We start from the raw sequence: 17,893 nt of genomic DNA on the forward strand, positions 1-17,893 counted from the left end.
GAAAATGTTATGTAGCCAAAAAACTTGGAACATTAATCTAAGCTGCGTTGTTAATTAATTAAATAATTCGCAGTAGCGCTAACGACGATTGTGAACCGGGAACTTTACGTTAAAACGCAAGTTCAAAGTCAAAACTTCAAGCTCAAGAATAACAATGCACTTCGTAATGTGCTTCATCATATAAATGTTTCAACAGCGCGACTGTTTTATATTATCTTTATATAGTCTAACTGAATACCTGAGCAAGAGTTTCGCCCCGCCAAAGGGTGTAAAGGTGGTGTACAGCCCCAAACGGAGAACCACCTGGATGTGGCAGTATGGAAAAGACGTGGAACGCGTGACCAAGGACATCAGCCGTCGCTAGCAATTTTCCGCTTGGTCCCCATTCCATAAACGCGACGGACTGGCCCACGTGAGCGACGAAGTGGGCTATAATTATGCCATCGGCGTCCTTCTCCGCGTCGATCTCTATCACCTGCTTGCGGCCGTTTTTGTCCTACAAAACAGCAGTTTACGTCAGCTTTTTAGTTACCAGGACTTGAAACAGCGTTGATAAATTACCCTGTATATACTCACACAACATTGACAGGAAACGCTAATCATATTATTCGCGGCAGATACAGTACAGCAAATGCACTACTGTATATTCAAGTGGTAAGTATTTGCGTAAATTGGCAGTTCTAGTCTCGTAACTCCAAGATTTATAGCAAACTAATCAATAGTTAAAGTAGTTGACTGTAAAACAACATAAACAGCAACAGATAAGTAGACAAACATTTTTGTTAGCCTGTAACATCTTCCAAGTATCAAGCACAGCAACAAGGCCGGGAACTCTATTGTCCGATTCCTGTTCTGCCAAGTCACTGGCTGATCTTCGGTGGTTCTGTGACGAAGCTGTGTCTTCTGCTGACGACTTTAGGTGACTTTTTTCAGCTAGCCACTGCACTGTGTTACCGATTACAGAAATCCCGCTTCCAATTTTCTGCATTAGCAATTGCGGTATTATTGAAAAAAAGTGTTTGAAACTGTAATTACTAGGGATGGGCCGATACGAACCCAAATCCGAATAGATTCGCCGAATATCGCCTTTATGAAAGATTCGGACGAACACGCATACCAACAATGGCGAACCCGAATACAATATTACTTATAAATTTACTGACTTTTGTTAAAAATGATGATCTAGTTTCCCGACAAAGCTAAACTAGAGTCAGCAGTACTTACAATGAAGGTCGTTTTCCTAACGATTTTGCTTTGTCAATCGATTTTTAAACACTTTTTTTCGAAAGAAAGCAATTTGTTTATCGATTACGTCATTTTACAAGCAAGACTTGACAACTTTTGGATGAAATTTTATTGTTTGGTTCTAATACGAATAGATTCGGGATTCGTTCGTGTCGACCTTCCTGATATTCGGGTTCGTGCGAACCCTAGTAATCTTATAATCTTAATCCTAATCCTAACCTTACCCTAATCTTCCTAGCAGCAAAACCCTAGTAATTACCATTTAAAATACACCAGCTCTCTGTGACTACATTTACTGAAAATAAAAACAATCAGAAAGGGTGGAAAAAATCCATTTTACAACGCTTGCAGTAGTAAATTCAACTGGCAACAACAGATTCAACTTGTAAAAGTCAGCTTAATTAGACTTGATGCAATGTACCTTAGCAGCATTAAGCATAGTTGTCACATAAGATTGTGTACCAGCACCGGTTATACCTCCTGCTGATTGAAGTTTATTGAGAGCCTATGAGATAAAAACGCATTTCAAATGAAATAAGCAAGTGTGTATAAGGTATGATTGTACCAGTTAAGATACCAAGAACTACTGTATTGATTGATACTCGTCTAACAATATTCTTCATGATCACAAACGTATACTCAACATTAGTATAATAGTATTACAATAAGGTCTACTTACTAAACTTGGTGAGTAGGCCAACCATCTGCTTCCCAAAGCAATGGGATTTGTGATAAATCCTGTTCCTGGATAGCAATCTAGTAATTATAAGTTTACATAACAAATTAATCCACAGTAACAAATTTTATATATCATGTACTTTCCGATTTAAGTGTTTCAATATTCAAGATTTTTTAAACACTAAAAATCATCATCATACCACACCTATTAGATCACTGGCAAAATCATTTTCAAATGTAGGCCTAATTCACTTTACACAAAAATGATTAGTTGTCTATAAATTCTTAACGTTAGTATCATTGGGGAAGATCTATTACAAAAACTCGAAATAACATTACCATTGATTATGTAAAGACATTCCAAAGTATTAGCATCATAAGCGTGGATGGTGTCAACCAGAGTGATAACAAACAAAGGCGCGGGTCCTGCATGTACGCTGATCACATCACTGGAAAACTTCAGCTTTTTCACCTGATCTCCATTCCTTAATGATTGAATTGAAACGCTGGCGAAAACTTGTTTACTGCAAATAGCGAAAGACAAACATTTATTTAGCATAAATCACACAAGTACAGAGTATTATGTACACTTCTGGGTATCGTTGAGTAATTGTGCTATGAGTACAATTCCAGCTCATAATAATCATTGATGCTGTTTGGTGGAAAAGTTTCATGGTTAAAGAGTTAAAACTAGGCTAGTACAAAGATTAACAGGATGCATTTCACATTTTGGAAAATGTGTAAGTGGTGCAAAAAGTGTGTAAAACATGCCAAATCAAAGATGCATCAGTAGAAATTACTGCATGCAGTGGAAAGATTCTTCCACAGAAAGAGTTCACAAAAATTTACATACTCAAACAGCCTTTTCTATAAGCATGATTAGCAACTAATTTACCAAGGAAAACAGGCAGATGATTAAAATTGGCAATGTGGGTCAGAGAAATAACATTAATCCAACAATGCGCGCCATGCTACTATCTACATAATATTTTACAATGCTAGAAATGATGAAGCAGTGAGAATCATTGCAGTTTAAGCACATTAAATATGATAACTTACTACTTTGTAGTAGCTGATAGCCCATGACCCATTCTTAAAACAATCATAACAATACATGGGTGGCTGTAATTTATCAAACTTGTACAAACAATGAAAACATTAAATTACATAATTATGATATAAATAAAAATGTGAAGCTCATAATACAGTTTAATTCAAGCTAAAAAAGCAGCAGGAACAAAGTCTATGTGACAATAACATCTTTTTCTAATGCCAAATTACCACATATGTTGATGAAACTCTACACACATTGCGATCACATTCAGACAAAAAAAATGCCAAAACAATGTGTGGTTACTACCAAGTTACAAACCCCGTACTAAGAAACTTTCAACGATATGTATCAGTTGTAGTATTAGTGTGTAAGATTATATACATCAAATGCAGTGCTACAGTCTGGTGAAAAACAAGGATGCAGTTAAATAATAAACATCATACAGTACTTTCATACATGAATAGCATCCAAATGTTTGCTTGTCATGCATTTAAATATTCATTTACTAAAGCAGTGGTGGGCAAACTATGGACCAAATCCAGGCTACTGAGTCCCTTCACCAGGACTGCAGGTGAAGGCTTCAACATTTTTAACCAATCTCAGTTTCATGGTTGCCATCAACTGTTTGTTTGTGAAAAGCTATTGATTTAGTCATTGTTAACCGATAATGTTGTAGTTTACAACCTCTATAAATCGAAAAGCATTGACGTCTTTGGTAGGGTAGGTAATTTCATCTGAAAATTTACTATGCTATGATAGTTTGAAAGTCCTAATTTGGCGCTCAATATGGAAAAAAGTTTTGTGGCCCTTGTCTAAATGGTTTGCTCACCACTGTACTAAAGGTTCAAATAAACTGACAAAAAATATAGTTTGTTCAAATGGTGCGCATCTCTGGGGTTCAGTTATGTACCGAATTTTGATCTATTACTACATCCTATTCCACAAAAGTTTACCTGTCTGTAGCCAAACAAATTGCCATAAGCGGACGCTTGTCAGCAAAGATATCATTAGCTTCATAGCCTGTAAACATCAGTACAAAAACATATATCATAGAAAGGGTGCTGATAAACAACAGATGAAAAATGTTGATTTATTGTGTATTAGAACAATTAGATCAGATTTCACTTACAAACATAACCATGAACATTCACAAAAACTTTGAAATTTTTTCTGAATAATTAGGTCTATTTACTTGATACATAGTTATAACAACTACCTGATAGAGGTGGTGGGGGAGGTAGAAGACAAGCAGTTTTGACAGGCCCATCACGAAGAGAAAACATCTCTTGTGCTTCACCATTTGACTAATGGTAACAAAAATATGAATTGAATTTCACACGGATTGTTTAACGAAACAACTAAACTTGAAGGGATCAAATAATTCAACATGATTATCTACATTCATGATGATGCAATATTGTAATACAACAATGATGCACATATTGAGATATTATTATAGGTTGCATGTTTTCATGTAGCCATCATGTGGTTTGAGGTAATATATTTAGAAAACTTATGTAAAACAATTATATACATAGCCTATATAATTATCATAAATCCTCTACCAGAACAGAAGTATTGTACAGTATAATACTTGGCGCTTTCTTGTTCAATATCAATAAACTTGGCAAAAATAATATCACACAAACACTTCAGTGACACCAATCCATCTTAATAACCTTATGTCTAGTCTATCTCATAAACTTATTACCTGCACAAATAATATTATTATAGACCATCTATGTATGTTCAATTATTCATAAGTTTTTGTCTCATATGTTATTATACCAAACTGTTGCAAGAATGACAACAACTGCAGATAACTTCATATTTTAACAAATACAGACCTATTCTGGACCTTATTGGATCTGGTGAAGGACCAGTATTTAATAAAATATGAAGTTCACTGCAGTTGTTGTCATTCTTGCTAAAATTTTGCATAGTTAGCAATTTCAACTCTCCCCAAGTTATACTCAGATTTTATATTAATGTGTAATGGCGAATTACAGAACTGTTTAAAAGAGAACTACTTCACAAACCATTAAATTCCACATCTGCATTCCTGTTGGATAGCCAAGTAGAAGTAATAGTGGAGTAGGAGCATCTTCCATATCTTCATATCCCAAGGCATCTGAGTATGTGAAATATTTTGCCCAAACAATTGGCTCCTTGTCCTCAACCGGAGCTGTATTGGTATATGCCTACAAGATGTAAACAGTCTTAAGTCACTCCAGCCTATACCACCAAAATCAAAACTGTAACATATACGCAGTATATATAGAAAAAAGTGTTCCGAAAAAATGAAACTGGTTAAGTTTTAATGGCTCGACTTTGCTTTTGGTTGCGTGATCCACAGTTCTATCAGGCTCTGACAGCAGGGACGATTCCTTGATGTTTTTTGTGACAAACGTCAACAGTTAAGTCACTATTATAAGCGGTGTGCCTGCTCTAAAACAAGTGGAAATAATCAAATTCAAAAATCAGAGTTGCTTTGTTTCGTATCAGCCAAAACTGCCTGAATACTTAGCGATTTGCTTGATAAAGCGTTGCTGCATTAAGCGGGTTTTACGGTGTATAAAACAGTACAGCCAACCTTTTTCAGGGAGTGAATTGAAAATGTGTTAAACTATTATGGATTACTTTTGTTATTAAGATCTTAATTAACTTAAACAGTACATATTTACCACTACTATAGCCTAGGGCCCTAGGCTATATGTGAAAACTGATAAGGACTGCAAAATGATTATTCAATTGAGGGAATCCCCAATTTTTGTTAAAACTGCCACAGTGAAATTGGGAAACTACACAAAATGCAGTAAAAGTGTGTGTGTTTAAACAACTTATTTTATTTCTAGTTCTGCTGTTTATAAAAATTAGTAAGAAGACAATGTTGAGAATGCCGTTATGGGCCCAAAATGACAGAAATGTTTAAATGAGGGCCACTTATTATCACATTACACGTATAGAACTTATGAAACATAATCAAGTACAGTATACCACATTTTTATGGTAAAAACATGCTAGGTTGATATCAAAACATCTTCAATTGCAAGCTGCTTATCACAAATAATACAGTTGTCATTAAAGGATGCTGTGCAAACTTAACAATGTATACCTTTCCAGACCGCACAAAACTTTCAAACAAGCCACAGGTTGGACACAAGGTATACAACAATTCTAAAGATATACACTGATCACTTACGCTAAAAGCTTACATATTCAAGAAAAATAACTTTTTATGGTATGATATGTTATACTTTTTTCTTCCGGCAGAGATGCACTGCTGCTGAATTGTGATATCAACACAAGTTAAAGTTTCACTACTCACTAAATGTAACTGCAGCAAACAATTTCACATTCAATACCAACATTATATTGCAGCTTAAAACATGATCGCAAAACATGCATAGAAAATAGGTTACCTGGCTGAAGTCATGGATCATGTTAACTATATCTCCCAGGAAATACGATTGGCCACTAAAAACAAATTGGTATCTTAGTAATTGAAGTATCATATTTAATATCATGGTTATTGTAAAACATATACATAAACACAATCTTATCCAACCGTAACAACAGCAGTAACGCAGTATATATATAAAACAAATATGATCATTTTTGTATATATTATACAGGCTATTGGTATAAAACAAGGGTCAAAAAATAGTGGATTGTGACCAAAGTTTGAGTTTATTTATAAAATTGCAAGAAGGGTGAAATTCTTGATATCAGAGCCAAAGATAAAGTTTATAATTACGACTTACTCAGCTTGTTCTGATGTCACTACTCGTCCACTATTGCTATCGAACCTTCTTCTGTTAACTACCTTTTCCATGTTGACTGCAGAAGCAGACATCTTGTTACGTACAAGCGACACCAGGCAAACCCAGTTTATAACAAATCTTGCTACGTTAGTTATTTGCAATACATGATATCAAATAGTGTAACGCAATTGAAAATCTTTTTCATTCTTCTCTATACATCAGCTTTTTTCTATAAACAGAATTTAATGTTTTCCTAGGAATTGCACACACATACAACAGCACTCACACACAAAGTTTAATTTAATACAATTGAAAAACACTTCGTTTTGATGACAAATAAAAATCAGCCGTTTAGAATTAAAACAATATGTATCTAAATTAGTATAACAGGGTTATTACACTCAATAAGTCATGCCTATGGGTGCGATTGCACAATTGATACGAGTAATATTAATCAGCATTTTAACAGCATTGCTAATCATAGGCTCCACTCTATCAAATAACAATAAATTTGCAAATTTTAACAACAGCTAAGTTCCATACTACTAATTTTGCAAAATGTGCACAAAATATCGGCTTACATAAAATTTGTATGCTTATAGATCTATAAAAAAGAATAGCTTGCCTTGAGCCAGATCAAATCAATCAGTCACAAACTAAAAAGTAAAAACTATGCCGTTTTCTGACCAAATGCAAACTATTTGACAGAAATCTATGGTAAACGACAGTGTATCATACTTTTACATTGAGCATACAAAAGTTAGAAATACTGGTAAATGAATTACGTCTGAGCGAAGCAAAGCAATCATACGAGATTGGAAAAAGCATGTGGAAAATCTTTCGAGCACATTACAAAGTTAGCAGTCTGGGCGTGGCTCGAGTGATGACGAATCATCGCGAGTTTAACTCATGCAAACTAATGCAGGGATAAAGATTATCTGGATCTAGTATACAAGTATACAACTACAAGATGTCTTTGTATACTAGACCCCAGCTGCTCAAATTGTGACGTCATCTGGTTGTGCACTTGTGTACTAGACGCGATTATCTTACCATACTAATTTGAATACAAGATCTTTGCTATCCAAATTGTAAAGAAATTTCGTACTTTTGCACTAAACTCCATTTCTTTTCCATTTTCTTTAGGTGCAGTAAAATTCTGTTAATACCCAAAACAAACAAAACAACCTGACAACGCTAGCAAGTTAGGTGAACTCAAAACTTGGAATTCCATAACAAAATTTCTGTGCAACATGCGCTAGTTCCTTCTGTAATAGAGAAAATAATAACAGATCCTAATAAAACCTTTTGAGAGACTGAATAACGAACCCTATTGCTCAAAAGTTGTATGAAAATCAGCTGACTTCATTGTCATTTGTTTTGACAGAGTGCAACCAAGCGTGAATAACGGCAATATCTGATTGGCAAGATCTTTCTTTGTTGCTGCGGCGACCGCTGGCAAAGGTATAGATTTCACCATTGATTCGCATCGATCTTGTAAGTCCAATAAAATCAGTCTCTGTACAAGCTTTTTATGTTATGTAATTCTTAGATTGAAACTTTTGGTGGCAACCCAGCTTACTTCGGTACTTTTCTACAATTTTGCTAGAAAATTAAAAACTTGAAAGAGGAATCCCTTGACCCAAAATGATACAACATAGACATCTAAAGGTGTAAAATCCGTCTGTAGGCCAAATGCGCTTAGCCAATTTTTACAGGGGTTGTCAAGGCAGGGGAAAAACTATCACGGGTTCTCAGTTCGTCCTTAGCCTGATAAGATACTTTTTATACTTCAATTTACAACGAAACACTAGGAGTACTGGGAGCGGTTTATAGGCTAGTTGTGATTGATTGACATCCGTGATGCAATGAAACTGAACTGAAAAACAGCGATACTGACCAGTCACAATATACGTCACATTTACACAAAATACGCCACACACGCGAGACCCTTAAAGGTTTGCTATTTAGGTCCTAATTTATATATAGCGTAGACATTTTAAGATCAACGAACGAAACAGCTTACGGTTGCAAACAACTTATCAATAAACATTTAAGCCAGCTGCAAAACGAAGAAGAAAAGCTCAATAGAAAAATTAAGCTGTTTTCCACACTGCAGAATAGAAAACGGCAAATCTTACCTCATCGATATATCAAGCTTTTCTCGTGCACTTAAATCAGCACGTACTGGGAGATTTCTTTGGACGTAATTGTGACGACGTTATAACGGCAACAAATCAATATTTACACAGGAATAAGCAATTCTCTCCATAGAAGAGATCGCTAATTTGTCGACAATTCCAACGTTTTCGTATAATTTTCAGTGTTATACTTAGTTTGAGCAATAAGTTAGTAGGCTAACTAATGCTCATTCACTAACAATGCTTAAGATTCCTCTGACAGAGTATGAACTATTCTGATGTTAGGATAAAAGCAAGAACCCGTTATAAAGATGTGTTAACGTCATTTGCTTGTGTCCCAGATGCGGTCGTTACCAAAAGTGCTGGTGCTGCAGTGTTTTTCAATACCACCTTTCAATAGCTTGCTGCTCAGTGACTGACAGTCTACTGTTTATAACGTAATGAATAACAATTTAATTTTTCAGCTAAGTGAGCAGCTGATGTAGATTTTTTTCAAGAAAAATATACATTAGTTTTAAGAAAAGAATGTATTTAAAGATTGGTTGTGTGGACAAGGATAACCCAAGTTGTGTTTCAAACACCTTTACTTTAAACAAACTGTAAACTGTCCAGTTTTCAAAAGGCGGCTACTCCAGCAATAACAGTCGGCTGTTCATTACCTCACTTTACCGGCTGCTGTTGGTGAGGTAAATTACAAAGCAGTAACCAACAGCAATTAATGTGCCACTCGAGCATTGACAGTTTGCTGTTCAGAACACATTACCAACAGCAGCCGCTGTACAGCAATAACAGTCGTTCTTCTCATCAGTGTTGTAACCAAGTCATTTTTTTCTGAATCGAGTCAGGTCAACTTGGATTGGGACTTGAGTCAATTTAAATCGTGACTCAAGTCAAGGCGTTTAACTTGAAATCTTTTTTGCGTTGTGTTATATTAGTTATCATAACATCATGGCTGTTTTCAAATTAATCTGGTTGATATTTGTTCTAATATTCGATTCATTTTAAACTTTGACTCCAGTCAAGCCATTTTCTATATTTGACTGGAGTCACGTTAAGTAAAAAAATGTGACTCGAGTCAATACAATACCGCCTCTGATTACCATGTCACTAACGGTTAGCATTATATTTTTTGTTCCCCCACAAACAACGATGAAAACTAAACAATACGACCCTGCCTCTCTAAATGAATAATAATTAATCAGCAACTAATTGACGTCACCAATAGCAAGGTGGTATACAGATTATTATCAACCACTTGACGTCACCAATTGCAAGGTGCTACTCCAAAACAGTAGGCTGCAACTGGTGACGTCACGAGAAAATTTTAACATGTGCTCAATTAAAACTGCTATTCCCAGATGGTGAATGACAACTGCAACAGCAGGCTATCATTTCATTTCATATCATTTCTTTGTGTATAGCTCGAAGTTTGGATAGAAGTCAACTTTAAATGATTTTGCGCCCGTCCGCAGAGCAATTATTTTATCCAACTATTAAAAATGGTAAGTTATTTCATCTTTTGCTCCCAATAAACATTGACGAAAAGCTAATGGTACGATACAAAGCCACCCTACTTTAGAGAACATCATTCGGGTCAAATTGGACAACAAATTGCTAAACATTCTTATCGGAATGGCTTTTAGATAATGTCTTGTATGACACAAAATGGTGAACTTCACAAAGCCTAGATTTAGCTGGTTACTGAGAAAAACTTCCAGTGCTGATTACACTATAATAAATTAGAATAGAAGGAAAACAATTTGCCACCCATAAAAGTCATACAACAATGAAAAAATAGTGGTAAAGTCGAAATCGAAAAGTAGCACAGCTTTTGAAGATCATTATATAAATCTTTAAAATGTCTGTAAAATCATAGCACTGATAACTAAAAGAACGACTGAAAACTTTAAAAAAGTTAACGTCAAATAGCAATGTTCATACGGACAAAACTCATTTTACAACGGTTAACTACTTCAAACGGTGAGTCATAACACCTGCTTCGAATAGAGGACAAGATTGGTTGAATCAATGGGTAATATAACTTCCCGAAGCGTGTCTCGTCCATTGTTTTCAAGCTATTTAGTTGTTGTTTGAAATTAAACTTTAATTTCACAATTTGCAGTATTTTCAGTATTTTACTTGGTTACACAATTTCAATAGTCATTCAATACGACCTTGTAATAGAATTATTTTTGTAGACAGTAAGTTGCTTTCTAGGGTTATCTAAGAGGTTTGGTTATTGACCATTTGGCGTTCATTTGACCAATTTTGATTGGAAGTGTTCAAGAGTTGTGGCCGCAACAAGAAAAATAACGTCAAGTAAGTCAACCAACCCAGCTCTCTCCTATAGGGCTAGAGATGTTGTTGCATAAAAAAATAAAAACCAATCTCAATCGCACAGTAGATTACGTATCTAAAGCAAAACGTTTTCGGCCAATACAGCCACGATTACAAACGCTTGAGAATCAAAGTAGTTCATGCTATAGAATCTATAAGTCCGCTTCTGGCAAAGCCACAAGGAGCATTTTTTGAAGAAACTCGTTCAATTTTCCTGTACAAAGTAAAAATATTATTATACAAACATCGAGAATGATAATAATAATCAACTTTAGGGTAAACTGTTACGTTCGCTACGTTTGTGAAACGTTATGCATTTATAACGTGGCTTATCAAACAAAACGTATGTGTGCATATAGTTATGCCATAAGTATACTATTTATATATCGTAATAATTATTTTTATAACGGTTCGTTATTAAATGAACCAACTGTAATGGATTCAGGCCGAAAAAAAATGACTTACGAATCTTTTTGCTCTTCAGTTTGTAATGAACGAAAGGAAAGTAGAAAACAAGCCCAAACAAAATGGAAAGAACCGCGATAAAATACTGAATCTGAGGATTGTCTATGATAGGCACCAACACGAGACACAGTGAACAGATGGAAAAGATTATGGGGATAAAAATTGGAACCTGTGAAAGTTTTGATAAAAGATAAATATTTGATGCTTATGCACCTAGATGCCAGCCGCTTCGTGTAAGGAGCATTTAATGATTCGTCAAATGAGCCTTAAAAGCTATCACAGAAAACATTGCCTACACCCTTAATACATATCTGCATATAATAAATCCACGTTCTAATATGCAGTTCCCTATGGATGTTAAATGTGTCACTGAAATATACTTTTACTGGCCGATGGCGATCTGGCATTTTAATTCGAAAGTAGAAAAGTGCCGAACAGGTGGCGAAATAAAACGCCCACGTTGCAAAGCTGTAGTACTGCACCAGAGTGTCGAAATCGTTAGGAATGACCATCAAAAGCGCAATAAAGCCCTGCATATATTTGAAGAATAATAAAGTGGTGAGCATAAAACAAAAGCGTAAACGTTTGAAAACACTTAATGAAAAAATTTCAGAAAATACAGTAAAATGCAAACATTGGCAAGCTTACATTCAGCAGGACAGCTGGCGCAGGTGTTAACCGTTTAACTTGTAACATGGACAACACTTGGTTGAAATGACCCTCCCTGGCGGCAGCGTATGAAATACGTCCTGCTGTGAAACACGAGCCAACACAAGTACCGAACACTGAACAGCTCACAGCAAATGGAATAATCCAAACCATAACGCCCAACACGACATTGCCCATAGTCTGTTGATAATAAATGAAAGAACATGATTCATGAGGGTTATATTTGAGTTTGAAAGCGTTGATCAAACGTTTAAGTAAAACTGATGATTTTGCATTCCACACTTATCTAACAACAAAGGTCTGTGGACAATACGAAGAAGACTGATGAAAGCGTTTACCCCAGATTGAGTTTTGTTTATGTGCGACTAAGTTCTATTCAAGTTTACAATGGTTTAGGTTTATACTTTCATCAAAACTTTGTTTAAAGATGCGCCAATCCAGCACAATGTTTTGTAGGGTTTTATAATCACGTGGATGATATAAAAATGCCTAATGGTCACTATGTATTCACACTACATCATAAGATTCTTATCAAAATATGACTGATGTTGTGTACTTAAAAATACTCAGCTATAACGTACGACAGCAACAGCTGGTGATGCAAGCAGTTCGTCAAACGTCATCGTAGTAAAGTAAGCGATGTTTGTCATTACGTAAAGCCCGGTAACAATCAACATAGAAGCAGCCAAAGCGCGAGGAAGCGTTTTGTACGGGTCCTAAAGCAAAGAAGTTTGGTGGATATTTAAGTAACAAAACAGGAACAAACGCGACGTTAAAGTTGAAATTACTTTCAGTTCTTCAATGACGTAGTTCAGCTGATTCCAGCCGTCGAACGCCCACAGCCCTTGATAGAAAGCCATGGTCACCTCACGTATTCCAGGACTTGTCCCAGAAAAGGAATTAGAAAAGTTTTCGGAATAACCTGCCATTGTAAAGCAGCAAGTGCATAAAGTGAAGCAGAGTCGGCTAAATGAGGAGCTGTAAAATGGTTATAGACTGGTCAATAACAATAGGAAATCTTACCTTGGCAAAAACGAACAATTCCCGCAACAATAATAATCACCAAACTTAAAATCTTTCCAATGCCAAAAACCGTCACAACCTTTGTGGAAAGCTTCACACTGATGCAGTTGCAAAACACCGTTGTTAAGATGACAACCGCAGCAGTAAATTTTGTGGCAAGTTCTGGGACGTCATCACAGTCACCTAAAAAGGCGCGGCTTTAAAACGAAATGCACAGATTTGAGGACAAGCTTTAAAACAACCATACCGTAGGCCGGTGCTAGCGCATATTTCGCAAATGTCAGTGAAAGTAGACAAAGCGACGACGGTTTCAACATGACTGTAGCCGTCCAAGCAAACAAATATGCAGGAATTGGGCCATAAGCTTCCAATAAAATGGGGAATTCCCCGCCGGATTTAGGTATCATTGTTCCTAATTCAGCATAAGTCAAAGCTCCAAACATACTCAGTACCCCGCAGGCAGACCATATCTGGAAACACCATGTGGTTTAGACAACAACATTGACAATAACAAACTCAAACGTTACGTAGAAAAAGTTTCCAACCCAATTAACTTACCACCAATCCTGTACCTAAAGAGCCCGCATTCGCGAAAACTCCTTTCGGTGAAATGAAGATGCCTGAACCAATAATCGTGCCAACTATTAGACTGACTCCTCCGATGAAACCGACCTGACGCTTCAACATGACCACGTCTATAAAATAGGGGAGTAGAAATGTGGAAGATCAGAAGCGCAAATAGGAAATATAAACGCTACGAAACTCACACTTTTTGGACAAAAACGGTAGGCCTACTTTATCGTTGTCACAAAAATCGTATGGTGAAATAAGAAATGACGTACTAGAAAAGTAATAGGGTAAAGTATGGAACTCACAACAACAACAATCCTAGTAGCACACATTACCTCGCATGAAAGAAACCTACCCGGTTTTTCATTGATGCTGCTTCTGCTACATTCTACTTGTTCAGTTGGCATTTTTTATGATTAAGCCTATTTATGCTGTAAGTTCAAAACAAAAGAACGTTACAATTATCTCTGGAAACAGAGGATTGCCGCGAACGTTTAAATATTAATAAACCAACAACTAAGGGTATAAGTATAAGTCATGACGACACGACAAAGGCTGCCTGCAACTAGCCTAGTTTCAACTGCCTGTGTTAGACTGAGTAAAAGAACAGCCTTATACACTCGGGAATCGACAGCTACAATTCTCCGCAATCTTTGGACAAATGTCTAGGATAGATATCTATAACAGTATGAAAATAATCGAAAGCCGAGATGACGAGTAAAGCAATATGAACAGTTAATATTTAACCACAAAACACATAGGACTTAATACATTTTCTGCAAGGATCAAGTCTGCAGTCGCCTACATGCTATCTGTGCTATCTATCTGCAGTCGTCTACGTGCTATCGCTGTGCATATTTGATGAAACATCTTATTGGCTTACATACACTTCATAAGTTGTTAAACTGTTTTCTTAAATGACTGTTAACGTCTATGTGCAGTCAGTAGTAAGCTACAACACCCACAAGTGTGCGCTTACGCTAAACTGATTACATTGCGACAACACGTGCAAAACATTCGACTAGATATTTACTTTGTCAAGACAACGGCTGAGTGATTTTGAACAAAAGCCAACGTAAGCATATAAAGGGAGTTCTTAATTTCCTTGTTGCGCAGAAACGGGTTTACCCTGGTTGCTAGTATAGTTTACCAAGGTCAAGTGCTCAAAGCGACTGATTGTTCAAACTGGAACATGGAACAAACAGTTCAAACTGGATAATGGTAATTCCCTAAAGGAAACAACAGCATTACAAAATGGAAATCACTAATACTGAACAAAAGACCATCGCCAAATGGAATTAGATCAACAGCATGTATGGAGTTAACTGTAGCCTCTAAAACATATGTGACCAAATCAATAAAGTAAGGTATAAATTGCAATAAATGACGTAACTGCCGTTCGCTTCGATTCGCAAATAATTGTGATTCATTTGAATTCTATTGCAAACGAGAATACATCACGAGGCTGAAAGTTGAATACCCAAACTTTCGAAATATCCATGGTATCTAAAATACATAGAAGGGAGTCCAAATTAGACTGATAGGCGAGAAACCTAAGGGCTAATAAATACAATAAGTTTATGGAACGGAAAAACGTGCACACTACAAAAGACTGAACAGGAAATTGTTCAATAAGGTTGAAAACTGTAAGCTCTACTCACAAACACTAAACACAAAGAATGTAAGAGAGCCTTATGTATATAATGGATGCACTTTAAAATAATGGGCAATTGCAACTGCAAAAACAATTTGACCGAAAATCAAAGATTTGTCAGTAATTTTACCTTGTACTCTTAACAGAAATTTTTTTTTAAATATTTAATGGTTTAACACTGGAAGAAAAAAGTAAGAGTATATTCACAAATCACAAAGAAAGTTAATTTAGCACTAATTACGACATACGTGATAGTAGTAGTGGCAGTTGTGTTGCAGCAATGTGAAAAAAATATGCAGTTCTTGTGGCAAATAGGAATAGATCCATTCGTGTGGGCAACAAGAAAAGGATGTGGTTAATGCAGAGTTTAACCTTTAACCTTGTTGGGCGTTGGGTTTTTGAAGTTTTGTGGGTCGGAAATAGCAGAAATAGATAGAATAAAATAATAGAAATAGAAACAGTATGGGAGAGCTGAATATTTTATTTAATCGTTTGTAAACTACCGTTTGCGTAACAATTATCATAACTACAAAACAATTTACGTGGTCAGCATGGCATGCAAAAGGCATGTAAAAGTTTTTCGTGAAGTCTGCGGTGCGTTTATCATGAAATTTGCCTTGCCAAATAGGTTCCCAGTAAATACTGAAATAAACTGAATTACTGTAATTACACGCACTGCAGATAACACGCAAACTTTTACGCATTTCACATCAAATGCTTTACTGACCACATACATATCTACATGTTGGGATCACGTGATTTGACCGTGAACAAATTCACCGGCGACAACTGGTAGTGGTCAACTGACCGGCAACAAATTGGCCGGCGATCAAATTAACCGTGACGTAAATTGGCCGGCGATCAAATTAACCGTCGATAAATTGGCCGGCGATCAAATTAACCGTCGATAAATTGGCCGGCGATCAAATTAACCGGCGACAAATTGGCCGTCAAAAGGTCAAAATTCTAATTCACTATCTAGTCGCGCATCAGCTTTAATCTCAGCCAATTAAGTATGTGTATTGCAGTCAAGGTTGACTGATTTGTCAAATAACAGTTTGTGTAAATTTTAGTGCCCTTATTATGTAGTGTCATATGTGTTTTGCAGTGAACTTCTTTTAATGTTGTTACTCGTATTTCTCGTATTTCCGGAAATATTTCTGTTTATTTCAATAAATGTTTCAATGTGTATTGAAATAAAAAAAAAATTTGTTAAAAACAAAGGAAATAGTTACAAACAAATATTTACTTTACATATCATATACTACCATCAACTTAAACACAATAATTCAGCACTTGCACGGTCAATTTACCTCCCGGTCAATTTTCATTTCGGTCAGTCTGTTCCCGGTTAGTTTGTTCGCGGTCAATTTACGTCACGTTCAGTTGTCCCCGGTGAGTTTGTTCGCGGTCGATTTCCCGCGGTCAAATGTCATGGAACCCTACATGTTAAGTATAAGCGATCTTCTCTATGGACTGAATACTTTGTCGTGAGAGAGAAACCTGAGTTATTCGATGACCTTTCGACCTTATACTGGAAGAAACTTTGCTTCCTAGACAGGTCGAAAGTAGTCAGACTAAAAATTGTCCAAAACAAAAAAACATAAATACGCACAAGAATGTGAGTCTCTGCATTGTTCGTTGCGCATGTTAACAAGGAACGTTTTATGTTAACAAGGAAGATACACGTAAAAAGGTTAAAATATACGGGAGCACGACATATGGCCGCGGGAAAGTGGCCGCGAACAAACTCACCGGGGTCAACTGAACGTGACGTAAATTGACCGCAGACAAACTGACTGTGACATAAACTGGCCGGCGATCAAATTAACCGTCGATAAATTGGCCGGCGATCAAATTAACCGGCGACAAATTGGCCGTCAAAAGGTCAAAATTTTAAACTCGGTAGTATATGATATGTAAAGTAAATATTTGTTTGTAACTATTTCCTTTGTTTTTAACAAAATTGTTTTTTATTTCAATACACATTGAAACGTTTATTGAAATAAACAGAAATATTTCCGGAAATACGAGAAATACGAGTAACAACATTAAAAGACGTTCACTGCAAAACACATATGACACTACATAATATGGGCACTAAAATTTACACAAGCTGTTATTTGACAAACAAGGAAGTTTATTGCGCAAATTGTAGGTTGTGGGCGATGCCTCTGAGAAAATCTAATATGTCACGGTTTGCAAAATCTTCAACGATGGTTTGAAGTCGCGCATCCAGATCCTTGTATTTTCTCCTTTTGGCAGGAGGCCCTTGGGCACAGAGCGCCTCAAT

At 36.2% G+C, this 17,893-nt stretch overlaps 2 protein-coding genes across 3 annotated transcripts in view; both read right to left on the minus strand.

Moving 5' to 3' along the window:
* The window catches only part of LOC143446203 (BCAS3 microtubule associated cell migration factor-like), a 29,005-nt gene extending 20,665 nt beyond the window's left edge, over window positions 1-8,340 (minus strand). The window contains exons 1-11 of one of the 2 annotated variants that reach the window (XM_076945736.1): window positions 6,742-8,340; window positions 6,400-6,454; window positions 5,017-5,178; window positions 4,194-4,281; window positions 3,931-3,997; window positions 2,983-3,015; window positions 2,263-2,447; window positions 1,925-2,001; window positions 1,667-1,750; window positions 776-982; window positions 239-496 (exon numbers count right to left, since the gene is read on the minus strand). In XM_076945736.1, the coding sequence (XP_076801851.1) occupies window positions 239-496; window positions 776-982; window positions 1,667-1,750; window positions 1,925-2,001; window positions 2,263-2,447; window positions 2,983-3,015; window positions 3,931-3,997; window positions 4,194-4,281; window positions 5,017-5,178; window positions 6,400-6,454; window positions 6,742-6,833 (1,308 nt within the window). In that variant the 5' untranslated portion in view covers window positions 6,834-8,340. The remainder of the gene's footprint in view (window positions 1-238; window positions 497-775; window positions 983-1,666; window positions 1,751-1,924; window positions 2,002-2,262; window positions 2,448-2,982; window positions 3,016-3,930; window positions 3,998-4,193; window positions 4,282-5,016; window positions 5,179-6,399; window positions 6,455-6,741) is intronic. The other variant, XM_076945737.1, reaches the window with a different exon arrangement.
* A 1,638-nt stretch (window positions 8,341-9,978) lies between these two features.
* LOC143447025 (b(0,+)-type amino acid transporter 1-like) lies at window positions 9,979-14,423 on the minus strand. Its single transcript, XM_076946933.1, has 10 exons — window positions 14,302-14,423; window positions 13,935-14,071; window positions 13,624-13,846; window positions 13,377-13,559; window positions 13,142-13,275; window positions 12,935-13,069; window positions 12,333-12,533; window positions 12,065-12,214; window positions 11,685-11,853; window positions 9,979-11,433 (listed from the first exon to the last, which is right to left on the minus strand). Exons 1-10 carry the CDS (start codon window positions 14,351-14,353, stop codon window positions 11,372-11,374), a joined length of 1,446 nt encoding a protein of 481 aa, XP_076803048.1. The 5' UTR covers window positions 14,354-14,423; the 3' UTR covers window positions 9,979-11,371.
* Between the last annotated feature and the right edge of the window lie 3,470 nt (window positions 14,424-17,893).

Source organism: Clavelina lepadiformis, chromosome 2, assembly GCF_947623445.1.
Source record: "Clavelina lepadiformis chromosome 2, kaClaLepa1.1, whole genome shotgun sequence".
NCBI lineage: Eukaryota > Metazoa > Chordata > Ascidiacea > Aplousobranchia > Clavelinidae > Clavelina > Clavelina lepadiformis.